At 27.3% G+C, this 18,334-nt stretch overlaps 2 protein-coding genes and 1 pseudogene across 2 annotated transcripts; all 3 read right to left on the bottom strand.

Moving 5' to 3' along the window:
- Positions 1-68: 68 nt before the first annotated feature.
- Positions 69-1,928, bottom strand: LOC145743841 (voltage-gated purine nucleotide uniporter SLC17A9-like). Its single transcript, XM_082561898.1, has one exon. The coding sequence runs from the start codon at positions 1,772-1,774 to the stop codon at positions 440-442; it is 1,335 nt and encodes a 444-aa protein (XP_082418024.1). The 5' UTR covers positions 1,775-1,928; the 3' UTR covers positions 69-439.
- LOC145743842 (voltage-gated purine nucleotide uniporter SLC17A9 pseudogene) lies at positions 1,812-3,488 on the bottom strand (annotated as a pseudogene).
- A 2,115-nt stretch (positions 3,489-5,603) lies between these two features.
- LOC145742490 (uncharacterized) lies at positions 5,604-7,352 on the bottom strand. The gene is made up of 3 exons (XM_082560264.1): positions 7,214-7,352; positions 6,600-6,819; positions 5,604-6,195 (listed from the first exon to the last, which is right to left on the bottom strand). The coding sequence occupies exons 1-3, from the start codon at positions 7,305-7,307 to the stop codon at positions 5,604-5,606; spliced, it is 906 nt and encodes a 301-aa protein (XP_082416390.1). The 5' UTR covers positions 7,308-7,352.
- Positions 7,353-18,334: the final 10,982 nt, after the last annotated feature.

Below are 18,334 nucleotides of genomic sequence, written 5' to 3'. Positions count from 1 at the left end.
TTAGAAAAGTAAAAAAAAACAATATTAATACAAGGAAAAATAAAATAAATAAATTTTAATGACACATACAACTATACCCTTTAAAATAAATAAAAAATTGTTATTAACCTGAAAGTAAAAATATTTTTCATATTCTATTTAGTAATTATCACAAAAATAAACAAAATTTACAAGAAACTGCAAGAGATTATTTTATTTCTGCACTAACGTTTTTTGTATAGGCCCATTAGAAAATAGTGTATTACAATCTAACAATTTAATTGGGTATTAAAAACAGAGGCAAGAGTTATAAGGCTAAGCATGTCAATACATTAAAAAAAACAATTGCATATTTTTATTAAAACATTCAAAAAACAAAAACTATATTTTATTTTTTTACCAACTTACTTATTTGGCAAATTGGGCTAAAAAAATAACAAAACAACAAAATTTGATCTATTTAGATAACTTTTTCACCAGTACCCCATATAACAAAAATAGAAACACCAAATATATTAATAACAGAAAGTACAGAAAATACAGCCACCCAACTTCCATATATGTCCAATATAACACCTGCGATGTAGGTCCCAATAAAACCAAACAAAGCTCCAAATGCGTTCATTATACCAAAAACTGACCCTGCGCAATTTGGAGCAATATCTTGAGGATTTAATATTACACCAGAATGATGAAAGGTCATAAGCGAAACACCGAGAGTGGTGCAAAAAAGAGCAGAATAAAATGTTTGACAAAAAGGCAAGAGCGAAAAGAAAAACGCGGGGCTAAGCATAGCAATAAGTTGCATAGCCTTGCGAGTATACCCTGCACCATAGCCAGATTTAATCATATGATCACTCACCCAACCTGCTAATATACTAAAAGGAATTGAAAATGCCCATGGAACAACATTATAAACCCAACCCTTTTGGTGTGGAAAATGTTCATGAAAATAAGTTGGAAGCCATGATAATAATATGTAAAAACAATTGCTCATGCAGAAGTGAACTGTAATGGCAGCCCATACAGGAACTTTGGTAAATATAAGACGCCAAGGTACAGTATTTGTCCTTTTTCTTATTTTTCGTAAATTTAATAGATCATCAGCTAAAAGTGTTGATTTTAAATTGGTTTTACACGATAATTGTTTTATTATATATGCCCATATAAGCGAAATTACTCCGATAACGTAAAATACTTCTTGCCAGCCATGCTTTTCAAGTACAACAGAGCCCAAAGCACCACACATTAAAGAGCCAAAGTTGGCAGCAGCACTTACAATTCCTGTTGGCAAGGAACGTTCTGATTTTTTAATCCGTGATCCTAATAAACTCATCAATGAGGGATAATGAACACCTTGGCTTACCCCTAACAAAATCCGAATCGCAGTTAATATAGCAAAAGTGCTTAAATATGAGTTTTTGATGTAAGTGACATATGGAGTTAGAAGAGTTAGTGTGCCCCAAACTGCTGCAGACATCCATAAAACTCGGTCACCTCCAATTTTATCTGCCATGTACCCCCCAATTACTTGGGTTGTTAGATAACCCCAGAAAAATGAACCCATTACAGCACCCAGGTCAGTTTTGCTCCATCCAAATTCTTTCACCATTGCTGTTGCACACACAGGCATGGCAACGCGTGCGGCAAACAAATTTGTTGTTGCCATAAATAAAGTCACAACCCATATTTTTTTTTTGTTTGATGACCATGGAGTAACCGCAAAATCATCTTTTAAGTTGTTTGAAAGCTTTGATAATTTTTCATGAGAATATTCTTTGATAAATCCACTCATAGTACATTTGTTTTATCCAATAGGCAGTACTAACTGCTAATCAGTTTTGGAATTAATTCATTAACAAATTATCACAGCAATTATTTAACAACTTATTAAGACAATCACACAACACTGCAATCTAAAAAAATAAAAACTAATTTTAATTGAGGTATATATATAACTAAGCAACTACTTTTTTATACAATTGGATCACTACTTCCCCAAATAAGAAAAGCTACCAAACCAAACATATTAGTGGTTGCAAGCGCAAAAAACACCACAAACCAACTACCAGTAGCATTTAATATATATCCAGTAATATAGACTCCTAAAAAACCAGGAATAGCTCCAAACGTGTTCATCGCACCAAAAACTGAACCAGAATGGACTGGCGCAATTTCTTGAGGATTAATTAATACTGCACTATTATGAAATGTTTGCAAAGATGCTGCCATGCCAGCACATAACAGTGCCAAATTAAAGTTATTACAAAAAGGCAAAATGACAGCAAAAACCCCGCTACCAATCATTGCTATTGATTCTACAAGTTTTCGAGTTTGAATTATTTTCCATTTTTTGTTAATTAATTGTTGGCTTAGGTAACCACCCAGTATGTTAAATGGAATTGACAGTAGCCAAGGGACTACGTTGTAAATCCATCCCCTTTCATTTGGGAATCGTTCATAAAAGTAAGTTGGAAACCAAGATAAAAAAATATAAAAAGCATTGTTGCAAGAAAAATGACAGGCAAATATTGACCACAATGGGGCTTTTTGCAAAAGTTTTTTCCAAGGCACAACATTGTTATTTTGAGGTTTTAATACATTATCATTGATCATAATACCATCTTTTGTTGATTTAATTCGATTTCGATGTTTCTTTGATAAAAACCTAACAGCTGTGGCCAGAATAAGTGAAACAAAGCCTATAATGTAGAACACAGAATTCCAACCAAATTTTTCTAATAAAACCGAACCAATTCCACCACAAACTAAGGATCCAAAGTTTGCAGCAGCTGTAACAACGCTGCTAGGGAGAGATCTGTTTCTTTCTGGTATTTTATTTCCCAATAAACTCATCATGGAAGGATAATGAACACCTTGACTAACACCTAATAAAACTCTTATAACGGTAAGTATTACAAAGGTACTTAGAAACATTGCTTTGGTGTAAGTGAGGTAAGGTGTCAAAATAGTAAGAATACTCCAAACTGTAACAGACATCCATAACACCTTATCACCTCCAATTTTATCAGCAATAAAACCTCCTAGAATTTGAGTTGTCACATAACCCCAAAAAAACGAGCCCATTATTGCCCCCAAATCCGCTTTGTTCCAATGAAATTCATCTGCCATTGCTGATGCACATACAGGCATTGCAACCCTTGCAGCAAATAACACAGTGGTTAGAACAAATAAACACAAAACCCATATTTTTCTTTCGGATGGGTTCCAAAGTTGATGAGCATCATTTTCGTGACCATGTTTATAGTTAGAAGAAACTAAGTCCGATTTTTCTTTTGACATTCCCCACTTAATCAAAGTGGGTAAGACATAATTTATTCAATATAAAAGTTGTTTTTAATTTTTTTATTTATCAGTTTTTCTAACAAATATTTAAAATTCTCACATTAAAAAGGTAACAGGTTAAAGAAAGCATAGAAAACTTTCTAAAAGTTATAATATTTGTAACAAAAATTACTAAGTTGAACAACATTTAAAATCTGCAACAATACTAACCGTTTAAATAGAATTATTATAACCAAAATCCCAAACCTGAGATACGTAAATAAAATTTCCAACAACTACATAGTTGACATACGTCACAAAAGTGGAAACCACATTTTAGCAAAAATATTGTTTGTCCTCGAAAAAATAAAAACGAATCATAAAATTATAAACAAGTATAATTTTTAGCTAAAATCTTATTCTTTCTATATCCCCATAAAAAGATAGATCTTAGTTTTGTTTTGGTAAAGATGTACTGTTTTTACGTTTTTTAAGCTACTTGTATACACCGTGCATAAGGTGTGTGTTGTAACGAATTTTATCTCGATACTTAATTCACAGGCAAAGTAAATAAGGCCAAATAAATAAGGACAAACTAAGTGATTAAGCTATTTGTTACAGTATGGTGTCGCTTTGGTGCGTCTTTAGCACGAAACCCTTCACTTGTAGTCCGCAGTTCGGTAGTGTGGTATACGAGTTTTGGCGTTGGACTGCAAGCCAAAGGGTGTGGAGTTGAAACGCACACTTTTTACCATCGAACCCGGCGTTTACGGATAGCTTAAACACGTCACAATATCACACCGATGTCGGTAAAAATGTAAAAAAAATTATACTCTTAAAAAAATATGAAAAAAATACTTGTATTCCGATGACCGGTATTCTGCAGGTTTTTATAGTCGATATTATTTGTTTTTATCGAGTTCGCCTTAACAAGTAATGTTATAGTGCTATTGGTTTTGTAAAACTTTTAAATCAAAATTTTAACCCGGTTTACATCAACATCCCGTATTACCATAATGGGGCGCTGGAAACTGTTGAAAAGAAAACAAATGGAACGGAAACAAATGGAAAGAAAATAATTGGAACGGAAACAAATGAAACGGAAGCAAATGGAAAGGGAACAAGTGTAACGAAAACAAATGAAATGAAAACAAATGGAACGGAAACAAATGGAACAAAAACAATTGGAACGGAAACAAACGGAACAGATTTTAATGAAGCGTACTTTTGACGGATAACTTTTTGACGGAAAAAAATTAAACGGAAACAAATAGAAAAAAAACTAATAAACCAGAAACAAATAATGCGGATCTTAAAAAAACTAATGGAACGAATCTCAATTTACCGAAACAATTTTTTTAAAGCTATTACTTCTTTCAACTTAAACTATACTCCTACTTGCCCTATTTTTATAATAAGCTTAGTTTTTTGCCCTACTTGCCTGCTAAAAAACTCAGTTGAATTCTTTTTCAATCTATTTGTTTAATTTAAATCCGCTCTATTTGTTTTTATTCCTTATATTTAATTACTTTTTCCCTTTTAAAATCCCTTTTATCTGTTTTTACATTTAAAAAAATGCGTTTTAAACGTTTGAAATTTGCTTTTATTAAATTCTTTCTATTACTTTTCACATTCTGAAAATCCGTCTTAAAAATGAATCCGTCGAAATCCACTTTTATAGAATCCGTTCGATTTGTTTCCGTTTTCTTTGTTTCCGTTCCTGGCCATTTTTTCCATTCTATTTAAATCGTTCCATTTGTTTCCGTTTCATTTAAAAGTGCAACAACTTTTTTTTAAAAGATTCTGCGTTCCCACCATAAATACGCAGCTAAAATAAATTCTACATTGAAAACGCGTGATTTTAAAACATTTTAACTGGTAAATTTTCAGACATTTCAACTACATTGTGAATTTTATTGCAAAGTTAAATTACCCTGAAAAATTTCCCTCACGAATATGTTTAAAAACTTAATATGGTTTCAATTTAAAGCGGAAATTACTTTTCCTTAAATAAAAAAAATTCCAAGAACGAATCGTTTAAGAGTATATTATTACATTTATTAGCACTCGAATTTTTAAGAACAACAACTGTAAATTATAATAGCTCACGTACACAATTGTATAGGTAACTTACGTTTTCACAAATAGTTAAAATTCAAATATAGCCCCCCACATGAATACATATTTAATCCAAAGTTATTTGTGTTATTCGAAGATAAGTAAAATTCTAAGAATACCCTCAACTAAAAAAGTGTAATATACATTTCATAAAAACGCAAATTTCAGCCAGAAAGGTTAAACACAATTACAGTAAATAAAAAATTTTAGAAAAGCAAAATTTAGAAAAACTCATTCTCGCTAGTGTCATTAGAATCGGTTTCCAAGTCCCATTCTCGAAAATATTTTCGCCTTTTTAAAAGTGGCGCTTTTTTACTTGAGCTACGTTTTCTTTTTAGCATCGAAATCGCTGTGGTAACTCTTTGCATACCGTGGCACACGCAGCGTAGATAGTTGAGAGTGCTCCTTTGCACCTCGAGTTTTTCTTCTTCTATTTGAAGTCTTGCACGCTGATAAGCACTCATGGAATCTGAAGTTTCCTTGTTACGCAGCTTGCAAATATCGGAAAATTTTTGTCGTTTGGTGGTAAGTCGATATCTGTTTTGCACCGGTGAAATCCCGCCCGGAAATTGTTCTTTATTTTCTCTAATCGAACGCCTTCGAATGCGATGCGGTTGTAACATTTTTTTAACAGAACTTCCAGAATATGAGGAACTGTTGCTAGCAAGTGGAGATTTGTTTAAACTAGATTTTGTTTCTTTGGTAATGTATACGTCCGGTTCTTCTTTAATGCTTACGTCTGACGATATTGGGGTTGTGATTGGTGAAGTTTCTGACGTGGTTGTTGTCGAATATACAGAGTCGCTAGAGTTACTTGTCATAACATTTGAATTGTTTATAAGTTCAATATTGGCTATGGGAACTGTTAATTCGTCAGCGGGAATTTCTTTGTTTTTATCTGTCATGTCGTTACCTTGATTTTCGATTGAGTTGTTTACTATAGAATAGTGCAAGTTTGTTAAAAGATGATTTTAAAATTATGTAAAATTTATTTTGTAATGCACCTGGCCAAATTTTGTACAAACCAAAGTGCATTCTGACCAGCCATTTATTAAACTTTAAACGTAGTATCAATTTTATTTCTCTATTACCGCTTCAGTACAAGCGCTTTAGTATTGGCTAAGGTTATATATAAATTCTTTTTTGAGAAAGCTACTGACGTTTGACCTTTTTTGAGATTTACCGCTAAATTATTTAATTTGATTTCGAAAATGAACAACTTACCCTTTCTGTTGCAACTTTTTGCATAATAAACCAGGTCTTTCCATTTTTTGCGTACTTGCCTCCAATGTCGCTGCGTGCCGGCCACAGAGTTGATTTCCTTAGCTGCCAATTCCCAATGCTTTGCTTTGTTAGCGTTTGCCTTTTTTTGGGCTCCACTTTGCATAAACAGTTGCTGTTTGTGCTCGCGTACAAAGTTACATAACGTTTCAATTTCTACAAAAATGTGATTTTTTACAGAGCTTAGTAACTTTACATAACAAGAGCAAACATTTTAATTTAAATCCTGTATTACAATTTCGACAATTGTATTCTTTAACCGGCAGCGTGGTGTAGTGGTAAAAAGACTTGCTACACCAAACATGAGGTCGTGGGTTCAATCCCCACTGAGCTCATGCTGTAGCGTCCTTGAGCAAGTCACTATACACTTTCCCACATCGAGAATAAAGATATATACAAAAAAAAAATTCTAAACTTTTCTTGTTCTAACTTTGTTCTTGAATAGCTGCGAATAATGTTACATATTAAACAGTATTTTATAAATATATTCAAAGTTGCGGGGTACAATCCTAAATCAAAACAATGTTGCAAAAATTTAGGGTGAGCGTACCTATATCACTCCAGTTTGGGCTTCTTTTAAACTGATTTCGCTGTTTTTCAAAATCGCCAATTGCAGCAGCTTCGTTTTCACCGTTCGTACACATTTTCTCAGAACAATTTTAACTTGGAAAAACTATTCTAGTTATTTGACCTAAAATTGAAATCAATCACAATAACGCTGTCAACTTTTAATAATCTGATATTTTATTTAAGATCTTTACAATACATTATCTCGATATGAGTTACATGAATACTATCCTGTAATTAAAATATTAGGTAAATGTACGGTTTATATATCGGCTTATTTTTTTAATATATTAGCAAAGAACGCTCTAAACCTCCTTTATTAATAAAATAAACGACTTTGATTTAAAATCGCTACCGGAAATATCCAATATAAAGGCAGTTTAATATTGAATTCTAATTAACGTGAAATATTGAAAGCGAAATGTTTAGTTCTGCGAAGTCGTTTTCTTATATCGTTTATAGTAACAGAAATGTTGAAGTTAGCTATCGCGTTTGTTCAATCAATCACGCAGTTGTTCATTTATTTTTTCAAATGAAGCGTAAAAAAAACGGTGTCAACTTTTATATCTTGAAAAAAATAAAAGTGTTAAACACTTTCACACTTTCGAAATATTTATTCTCTGTCCAGATATTGAAGCTTATACTTACCCCGCCATATAATCCAGCTGTGTAAGTCGTGCCCAAATAAGTTTCTTTTTTTTAACGTAAGCAATTCTTTTTGCCATAACGTGTGATGAAAGTTAGAAAATTATATCTTTTTTAAACTCTTAGATGTTTGCAGTTAAAAAAATTAAAAAAACGAAAAACAACAAAAATGCCCCTTGTCAAAATAAACAGTATGCAAGACCAGAAAAATATTTTCGGCTTACAATATTTTTTTAAAGTGGCCAGTGGGTATGTTAAAAGGGTTGCAAGAAGATTCCGACCTGCAAAAAAACAGCGGGGATACATCGGAGATTTAGCGACGATAAGTTGTTTAATGTCAGATGACATCATATTTTACCTATATTTAAAATATAATTTTACAGAAAATACAATACAAAAAAACAATTTTGATCGGTTGCTATTTCAAAGATATATGGTGTTTTTTTAGAATATTTAATATTATAATTTATGTCTTAAAAGCTAATTTAGAACGACTTAAAACATGCACTTTTAGCTGAAAGATTTTTTTGCTAAACTGCGCGGAATCTGCGACCCAAAACTCGCGTATACCATATAATTAATTTTTAAATAAATGAAGACCCCGTAATACCATATTTTACTTATATTAAAACACAAATTTGCAGAAAATATAAGTAAATTTTAACGATAAATATATATGTTACGATTTAAAATGTCTGCTTTATTGACGTGTTATATCTAGAAAAATAAATTTTGAGTTGAGTAAAATGTTTTATTTCTTAAAAACTAAATTGTGAAATCTTGCTAAAGTGGGGTCTGAGCGATAAAGTTTCAGCACTTTTTAATTAATACAATATTTATGCAATGTTGTATTCATTTTTTTGGCACAAAATTGTTCTTTACCGACAGTTATTGGTATAAAAAGTATTTACCTCGATATTAAAATGAAATTTGCTTACCGTGAAGTTGCATAATATCGTATCTCTATAGTTAAGAGTGTCATATTATTATGGTTCGAAATCTTAGATTTCGAAACATATTGTTATTGTCATTATATTTATTATTATTATTATTATTATTATGGTTCGAAATCTTAGATTTCGAAACATATTGTTATTGTCATTATATTTATTATTATTATTATTATTATTATGGTTCGAAATCTTAGATTTCGAAACATATTGTTATTGTCATTATATTTATTATTATGGTTCGAAATCTTAGATTTCGAAACATATTGTTATTGTCATTATATTTATTATTGTTTTTATTCTTATTTGACAAATTTTGAAAGACGATAACTTTTGTTCTTTAAAAGTAAAAGTTCTAAATTTTTAGTATGTTTGTTATAATCCCAACGAATCGCAAACCTCCTATTTACGACATTTAAATGTCACTAATTACTAATTAATATATTTTATTATTAAAATTTAAAGATTAAATTTTCTGAAATTTTAATATGTTGTTGGTATTATTATTTTGTATGTTGCTATTTAAAATGAAGATTTAACTCTAGCTAAATATCATTTAATCATTATTTTAGTTTTTTATAAAATAACGAATCAGTGTGAGTTTAACGCTTGAATAATTTAATAGCGTTCTGGTCGCCGTCAAAAATCGTCCTTTTCGCTGTCCATTAAAGTAAAATATATTGGTTGAAAATTTAAGTAAAATGTTAAAGTATAAGTAGAAAATGTGTAAAATTTTTTTTTTAATTGTTTTGTTATTATTATATTTTAATACTCGTTTGATTACCAAAAATTAAGAACGGTATTTTGCTTTTAAATTTAGTTTACTTTTATATTACAATATCAATGAATGCGTGTTCGTTTGTTAAAATTAGGTTTAAATTTAAAAAAGTTCATATTTAAATTTATAATTTAATTAATAAACCTACTAAATAAATTATATTTATAAAAAAGAATCAAACGATTTCGAACCATATTTTATTTATCAAATAAATCTAGTTGTTTTTATTCTTATTTGACAAATTTTGAAAGACGATAACTTTTGTTCTTTAAAAGTAAAAGTTCTAAATTTTTAGTATGTTTGTTATTATCCCAACGAATCGCAAACCTCCTATTTACGACATTTAAATGTCACTAATTACTAATTAATATATTTTATTATTAAAATTTAAAGATTAAATTTTCTGAAATTTTAATATGTTGTTGGTATTATTATTTTGTATGTTGCTATTTAAAATGAAGATTTAACTCTAGCTAAATATCATTTAATCATTATTTTAGTTTTTTATAAAATAACGAATCAGTGTGAGTTTAACGCTTGAATAATTTAATAGCGTTCTGGTCGCCGTCAAAAATCGTCCTTTTCGCTGTCCATTAAAGTAAAATATATTGGTTGAAAATTTAAGTAAAATGTTAAAGTATAAGTAGAAAATGTGTAAAATTTTTTTTTTAATTGTTTTGTTATTATTATATTTTAATACTCGTTTGATTACCAAAAATTAAGAACGGTATTTTGCTTTTAAATTTAGTTTACTTTTATATTACAATATCAATGAATGCGTGTTCGTTTGTTAAAATTAGGTTTAAATTTAAAAAAGTTAATACTTAAATTTATAATTTATTTAATAAACCTACTAAATAAATTATATTTATAAAAAAGAATCAAACGATTTCGAACCATATTTTATTTATCAAATAAATCTAGTTGTTTTTATTCTTATTTGACGAATTTTGAAAGACGATAACTTTTGTTCTTTAAAACTAAAAGTTCTAAATTTTTAGTATATTTGTTATTATCCCAACGAATCGCAAACCTCCTATTAACGACATTTAATTATCACTAATTACTAATTAATATATTTTATTATTAAAATTTAAAGATTAAATTTGCTGAAATTTTAATATGTTGTTGGTATTATTATTTTGTATGTTGCTATTTAAAATGAAGATTTAACTCTAGCTAAATATCGTTTAATCATTATTTTTGTTTTTTATAAAATAATGAATCAGTGTGAGTTTAACGCTTGAATAATTTAATAGCGTTCTGGTCGCCGTCAAAAATCGTCCTTTTCGCTGTCCATTAAAGTAAAAAATATTGGTTGAAAATTTAAGTAAAATGTTAAAATATAAGTAAAAAATGTGTAAAATTTTTGTTTTAATTGTTTTGTTATTATTATATTTTAATACTTGTTTGATTACTTATTATTATGGTTCGAAATCTTAGATTTCGAAACATATTGTTATTGTCATTATATTTATTATTGTTTTTATTCTTATTTGACAAATTTTGAAAGACGATAACTTTTGTTCTTTAAAAGTAAAAGTTCTAAATTTTTAGTATGTTTGTTATTATCCCAACGAATCGCAAACCTCCTATTTACGACATTTAAATGTCACTAATTACTAATTAATATATTTTATTATTAAAATTTAAAGATTAAATTTTCTGAAATTTTAATATGTTGTTGGTATTATTATTTTGTATGTTGCTATTTAAAATGAAGATTTAACTCTAGCTAAATATCATTTAATCATTATTTTAGTTTTTTATAAAATAACGAATCAGTGTGAGTTTAACGCTTGAATAATTTAATAGCGTTCTGGTCGCCGTCAAAAATCGTCCTTTTCGCTGTCCATTAAAGTAAAATATATTGGTTGAAAATTTAAGTAAAATGTTAAAGTATAAGTAGAAAATGTGTAAAATTTTTTTTTTAATTGTTTTGTTATTATTATATTTTAATACTCGTTTGATTACCAAAAATTAAGAACGGTATTTTGCTTTTAAATTTAGTTTACTTTTATATTACAATATCAATGAATGCGTGTTCGTTTGTTAAAATTAGGTTTAAATTTAAAAAAGTTAATACTTAAATTTATAATTTATTTAATAAACCTACTAAATAAATTATATTTATAAAAAAGAATCAAACGATTTCGAACCATATTTTATTTATCAAATAAATCTAGTTGTTTTTATTCTTATTTGACGAATTTTGAAAGACGATAACTTTTGTTCTTTAAAACTAAAAGTTCTGAATTTTTAGTATGTTTGTTATTATCCCAACGAATCGCAAACCTCCTATTAACGACATTTAATTATCACTAATTACTAATTAATATATTTTATTATTAAAATTTAAAGATTAAATTTGCTGAAATTTTAATATGTTGTGGGTATTATTATTTTGTATGTTGCTATTTAAAATGAAGATTTAACTCTAGCTAAATCTCGTTTAATCATTATTTTTGTTTTTTATAAAATAATGAATCAGTGTGAGTTTAACGCTTGAATAATTTAATAGCGTTCTGGTCGCCGTCAAAAATCGTCCTATTCGCTGTCCATTAAAGTAAAAAATATTGGTTAAAAATTTAAGTAAAATGTTAAAATATAAGTAAAAAATGTGTAAAATTTTTGTTTTAATTGTTTTGTTATTATTATATTTTAATACTTGTTTGATTACTAAAAAATTAAGATCGGTATTTTGCTTTTAAATTTAGTTTACTTTTATATTACAATATCAATAAGTGCGTGTTCGCTTGTTAAAATTAGGTTTAAATATACAAAAGTTCATATTTAAATTTATAATTTAATTAATAAACCTACTAAATAAATTATATTTATAAAAAAGAATCAAATAATTTCGAACCATATTTTATTTATCAAATAAATCTAGTTGTTTTTATTCTTATTTGACAAATTTTGAAAGACGATAACTTTTGTTCTTTAAAACTAAAAGTTCTAAATTTTTAGTATGTTTGTTATTATCCCAACGAATCGCAAACCTCCTATTAACGACATTTAAATGTCACTAATTACTAATTAATATATTTTATTATTAAAATTTAAAGATTAAATTTTCTGAAATTTTAATATGTTGTAGGTATTATTATTTTGTATGTTGCTGTTTAAAATGAAGATTTAACTCTAGCTAAATATCGTTTAATCATTATTTTAGTTTTTTTATAAAATAACGAATCAGTGTGAGTTTAACGCTTGAATAATTTAATAGCGTTCTGGTCGCCGTCAAAAATCGTCCTTTTCGCTGTCAATCGAAGTAAAAAATATTGGTTAAAAATTTAAGTAAAATGTTAAAGGATAAGTCAAAAATGTGTAAAATTTTTTTTTAATTGTTTTGTTATTATTATATTTTAATACTCGTTTAATTGTTTTTATTCTTATTTGACGAATTTTGAAAGACGATAACTTTTGTTCTTTAAAACTAAAAGTTCTAAATTTTTAGTATGTTTGTTATTATCCCAACGAATCGCAAACCTCCTATTAACGACATTTAATTATCACTAATTACTAATTAATATATTTTATTATTAAAATTTAAAGATTAAATTTGCTGAAATTTTAATATATTGTTGGTATTATTATTTTGTATGTTGCTATTTAAAATGAAGATTTAACTCTAGCTAAATATCGTTTAATCATTATTTTTGTTTTTTTTATAAAATAATGAATTAGTGTGAGTTTAACGCTTGAATAATTTAATAGCGTTCTGGTCGCCGTCAAAAAACGTCCTTTTCGCTGTCCATTAAAGTAAAATTGAATATTTTAACCATATTATTTGTTTTTTATTTTCAAAATAATAAGGATAAAATATTTAATTCTGAGAGAAACTCACGGGTTTATAAACGTTATAGTAGTATTTGTAAAGTTCCTATCGCATAACAGTAACCACCATTGTTAACGTAATTCCAATCAGACCCACGAAGTCCAAAATATAGGTCAAAGTATTTACCATAAAAATTAGATATCGATGTTCGTTCTCAAATTTTGTTTACTTGCGTATCATAACATAAAAACTCTAAAAATGTGTGAAAACTTACATTTTTTTGTTAATTTTACTTTAATACTACTTTAATTATTAAATAGTTTATCACTGATTACTTATTATTAATTTATTAAATATTAAATGCTTGTTTTTTATTAAAAATCAAATCAATATTTGGTTTTTACATTTTTATCGATTAAATATTATGACACAAATAATAAATCCTTTTTTTAATCCTTATATTATTTTGCAAATAACATTCATTACATAGTTATATTACGAGGTTTAATGCAAAAAATGCATTTATGTTTTGGTTTAACAAATTTGTATGGCACTGGTTATGCTCTATTTTCTCTTGTTTAATAAGTTTAATCTTTTTTGAATTTTAAGGTCACGGGACTGGACTAGTTTTATTTCTATTGTTCTAGGCTCTAACTTCCTATGCGTGGTCTTTATTGCGTTGGTCACGCTTTATTTAATCTTTGTTTAATGGTTTCTTTTCTTCTGAAAATTTTTACGGCGTCAAGACTGAATCCGTTTTTTATTGTTTTGCGCTGTAAATTCCTGTGAGCGTCGTTAAAAACTCTATCCCGTGGTTCGTGCTCCATTTGCGATTACCTAATAAGTTTTTTTGTTTAAATCTAGTTTAATTAATAAACCTACTAAATAAATTATATTTATAAAAAAAATCAAACAATTTCGAACCATATTTTATTTATCAAATAAATCTAGTTATTATTGTTTTTATTCTTATTTGACGAATTTTGAAAGACGATAACTTTTGTTCTTTAAAACTAAAAGTTCTGAATTTTTAGTATGTTTGTTATTATCCCAACGAATCGCAAACCTCCTATTAACGACATTTAATTATCACTAATTACTAATTAATATATTTTATTATTAAAATTTAAAGATTAAATTTGCTGAAATTTTAATATGTTGTTGGTATTATTATTTTGTATGTTGCTATTTAAAATGAAGATTTAACTCTAGCTAAATATCGTTTAATCATTATTTTTGTTTTTTATAAAATAATGAATCAGTGTGAGTTTAACGCTTGAATAATTTAATAGCGTTCTGGTCGCCGTCAAAAATCGTCCTTTTCGCTGTCCATTAAAGTAAAAAATATTGGTTGAAAATTTAAGTAAAATGTTAAAATATAAGTAAAAAATGTGTAAAATTTTTGTTTTAATTGTTTTGTTATTATTATATTTTAATACTTGTTTGATTACTAAAAAATTAAGATCGGTATTTTGCTTTTAAATTTAGTTTACTTTTATATTACAATATCAATAAGTGCGTGTTCGCTTGTTAAAATTAGGTTTAAATATACAAAAGTTTATATTTAAATTTATAATTTAATTAATAAACCTACTAAATAAATTATATTTATAAAAAAGAATCAAATAATTTCGAACCATATTTTATTTATCAAATAAATCTAGTTGTTTTTATTCTTATTTGACGAATTTTGAAAGACGATAACTTTTGTTCTTTAAAACTAAAAGTTCTAAATTTTTAGTATGTTTGTTATTATCCCAACGAATCGCAAACCTCCTATTAACGACATTTAATTATCACTAATTACTAATTAATATATTTTATTATTAAAATTTAAAGATTAAATTTTCTGAAATTTTAATATGTTGTTGGTATTATTATTTTGTATGTTGCTATTTAAAATGAAGATTTAACTCTAGCTAAATATCGTTTAATCATTATTTTTGTTTTTTATAAAATAATGAATCAGTGTGAGTTTAACGCTTGAATAATTTAATAGCGTTCTGGTCGCCGTCAAAAATCGTCCTTTTCGCTGTCCATTAAAGTAAAAAATATTGGTTGAAAATTTAAGTAAAATGTTAAAATATAAGTAAACAATGTGTAAAATTTTCGTTTTAATTGTTTTGTTATTAGTATATTTTAATACTTACTTGATTACTAAAAAATTAAGATCGGTATTTTGCTTTTAAATTTAGTTTACTTTTATATTACAATATCAATGAGTGCGTGTTCGCTTGTTAAAATTAGGTTTAAATATAAAAAAGTTCATATTTAAATTTATAATTTAATTAATAAACCTACTAAATAAATTATATTTATAAAAAAGAATCAAACAATTTCGAACCATATTTTATTTATCAAATAAATCTAGTTGTTTTTATTCTTATTTGACAAATTTTGAAAGACGATAACTTTTGTTCTTTAAAACTAAAAGTTCTAAATTTTTAGTATGTTTGTTATTATCCCAACGAATCGCAAACCTCCTATTAACGACATTTAAATGTCACTAATTACTAATTAATATATTTTATTATTAAAATTTAAAAATTAAATTTGCTGAAATTTTAATATGTTGTTGGTATTATTATTTTGTATGTTGCTATTTAAAATGAAGATTTAACTCTAGCTAAATATCGTTTAATCATTATTTTAGTTTTTTTTATAAAATAACGAATCAGTCTGAGTTTAACGCTTGAATAATTTAATAGCGTTCTGGTCGCCGTCAAAAATCGTCCTTTTCGCTGTCCATTAAAGTAAAAAATATTGGTTGAAAATTTAAGTAAAATGTTAAAATATAAGTAAACAATGTGTAAAATTTTCGTTTTAATTGTTTTGTTATTATTATATTTTAATACTTGTTTGATTACTAAAAAATTAAGATCGGTATTTTGCTTTTAAATTTAGTTTACTTTTATATTACAATATCAATGAGTGCGTGTTCGCTTGTTAAAATTAGGTTTAAATATAAAAAAGTTCATATTTAAATTTATAATTTAATTAATAAACCTACTAAATAAATTATATTTATAAAAAAATCAAACAATTTCGAACCATATTTTATTTATCAAATAAATCTAGTTCGTGTTGGCGTTGTGAATGTAAACAAGAAAAGCAGCGGGAATTGAAACAAGAAAATGTAAACAAGAAAAGCAAAAAAAAAAAAGTGTGATAGGCGAGTCGCAATTGTTACAATTAATAAACTGACGCACAAGTTAAAAACGTAGCTATCAGTTTAAAAAAATGATGGCCAGTTGGTGATAATTTATTAAAGTAAATTTTTTATTAATGTTCCAATTTTTTATTCACGAAAAAATATTAATTTTTGGCCTGTCTTTTTTTTGTATAGTCAGATAGACATTGCACTTAACATCTAACTGCCTAATAAACTGACAAAGTGTTTATTTCTTGATTCCTGTTAAGACATAAATCATACTTTAATAATTTGTTACTTAATACTTCATAAAAACATAAGAAAACATGCCCCAGTGTGTTGTGCTTTCTTGTCGAACCAAACAGTTAGCTGGAAAAGTTTCCCTATTTGATTTTCCAAAGAATAAACATCTTAAAATGAAGTGGATAAACTTTGTAAGAGAACAGCGGAAGATTTGGAATGGTCAAACAGGTAAAAGACAAAATTGTGTATGCAGTGAACATTTTTTGGACGAAGATTTTAAAAATTTAACAGCCTTTAAAATGGGTTTTCATTCTAAATTATATTTAAAACCAAATGCTGTTCCTTCGGTGCAGAAAAAAACAAATCCTCATCTTGAAGTGTCTTCTAAACCTTTAACATCATCTTTTCAAAATGTAGCAGCAACAGAGATTCCCCCAACGGACTCACAATTATCAATAGCAACTCAGTCACAAATAAAGTCGATACAGTCATTTGGTACACAGACAGAATTTTGTACTGTAAATGTCTGTACTCAAACAAACAGTCTGTTAACCAAAGATCAAGGTTTGCTAATACCCAATGGGCAAACTAATAATTTAGGTAATCAAACCCAAATTTATCGTAAAACAACCCCGATTTTTGTTTTTCCTGTAAAAAGAAAACTTGACCTCCTTACTTCCTAACAACCGAACAAAATCTAAAAATAAAATGTTTTTTATTGCCAAGTGTAGTCCTATTGCCAAAGGTATTCAAAAAGAGAACGAAGCAACGCGAATGTACAGAATTTGGCATGTGGCAAAGAGTTTGGAAGCACTGGATTACTATTTCATCTCAAAAAGAGTTAGCAGAACTAAAACGATGGACCAGTATAATAATATAAATAAGTTTGATGACTTTGATTAATTTCAATCTAGTGTTTGTAACAACACATCCAGGCAAAACCACTTGTATTTGTCTTTCCAAATATTTTTATACTCGTTTAACAAAAGTTTAATTTGTTGTGTATCAGAATCACCCTGAAAAATATACATAAACACTGCTTGGTTACACAATAAATAATTTATTTGTGCTTTACTCACTTATTATTATTGTTATTAGAATATTCTTATTGTTTACAATAACTTTGGTACATTCATTTTAAACATTAAACATGCTTAATGCAACATATTAATTAAAAGCCAGAGTGCAATGAAATACATTCTAGGTTCTGATTAGAAATATAAAAACTGTGTTTTTTTAAAATTATTCGACAATTATCAGATTATAATCTATAATATCCCAAACTGCCAAAGTCAACTCAAGGCTGGGTTGGGGTAACTGATGTTAGTCTAAGTTTAGGTCGTGAAGTTAACCTGCTTACATAGATAATAAATATATGAAAAAAATGTTGTTAGATCCCTAACTTTGTGATTTTTTGTTAACTTTTACATACAGTCATACACTACCCTTTTTTGCTGATTATGTCTGATAAAACTTACAAGGGCTGCAGTTTGTTGCAAAAAAAAAGCTTTTGCATTATGGTAAATCGTATTTAATAACTTTATCTTTGCTTTTTA

Source organism: Corella eumyota, chromosome 2, assembly GCF_963082875.1.
Source record: "Corella eumyota chromosome 2, kaCorEumy4.1, whole genome shotgun sequence".
Classification (NCBI taxonomy): domain Eukaryota; kingdom Metazoa; phylum Chordata; class Ascidiacea; order Phlebobranchia; family Corellidae; genus Corella; species Corella eumyota.
Note: the sequence above shows the minus strand (reverse complement) of the source record. Positions and strands in the feature narration are given on the sequence as shown.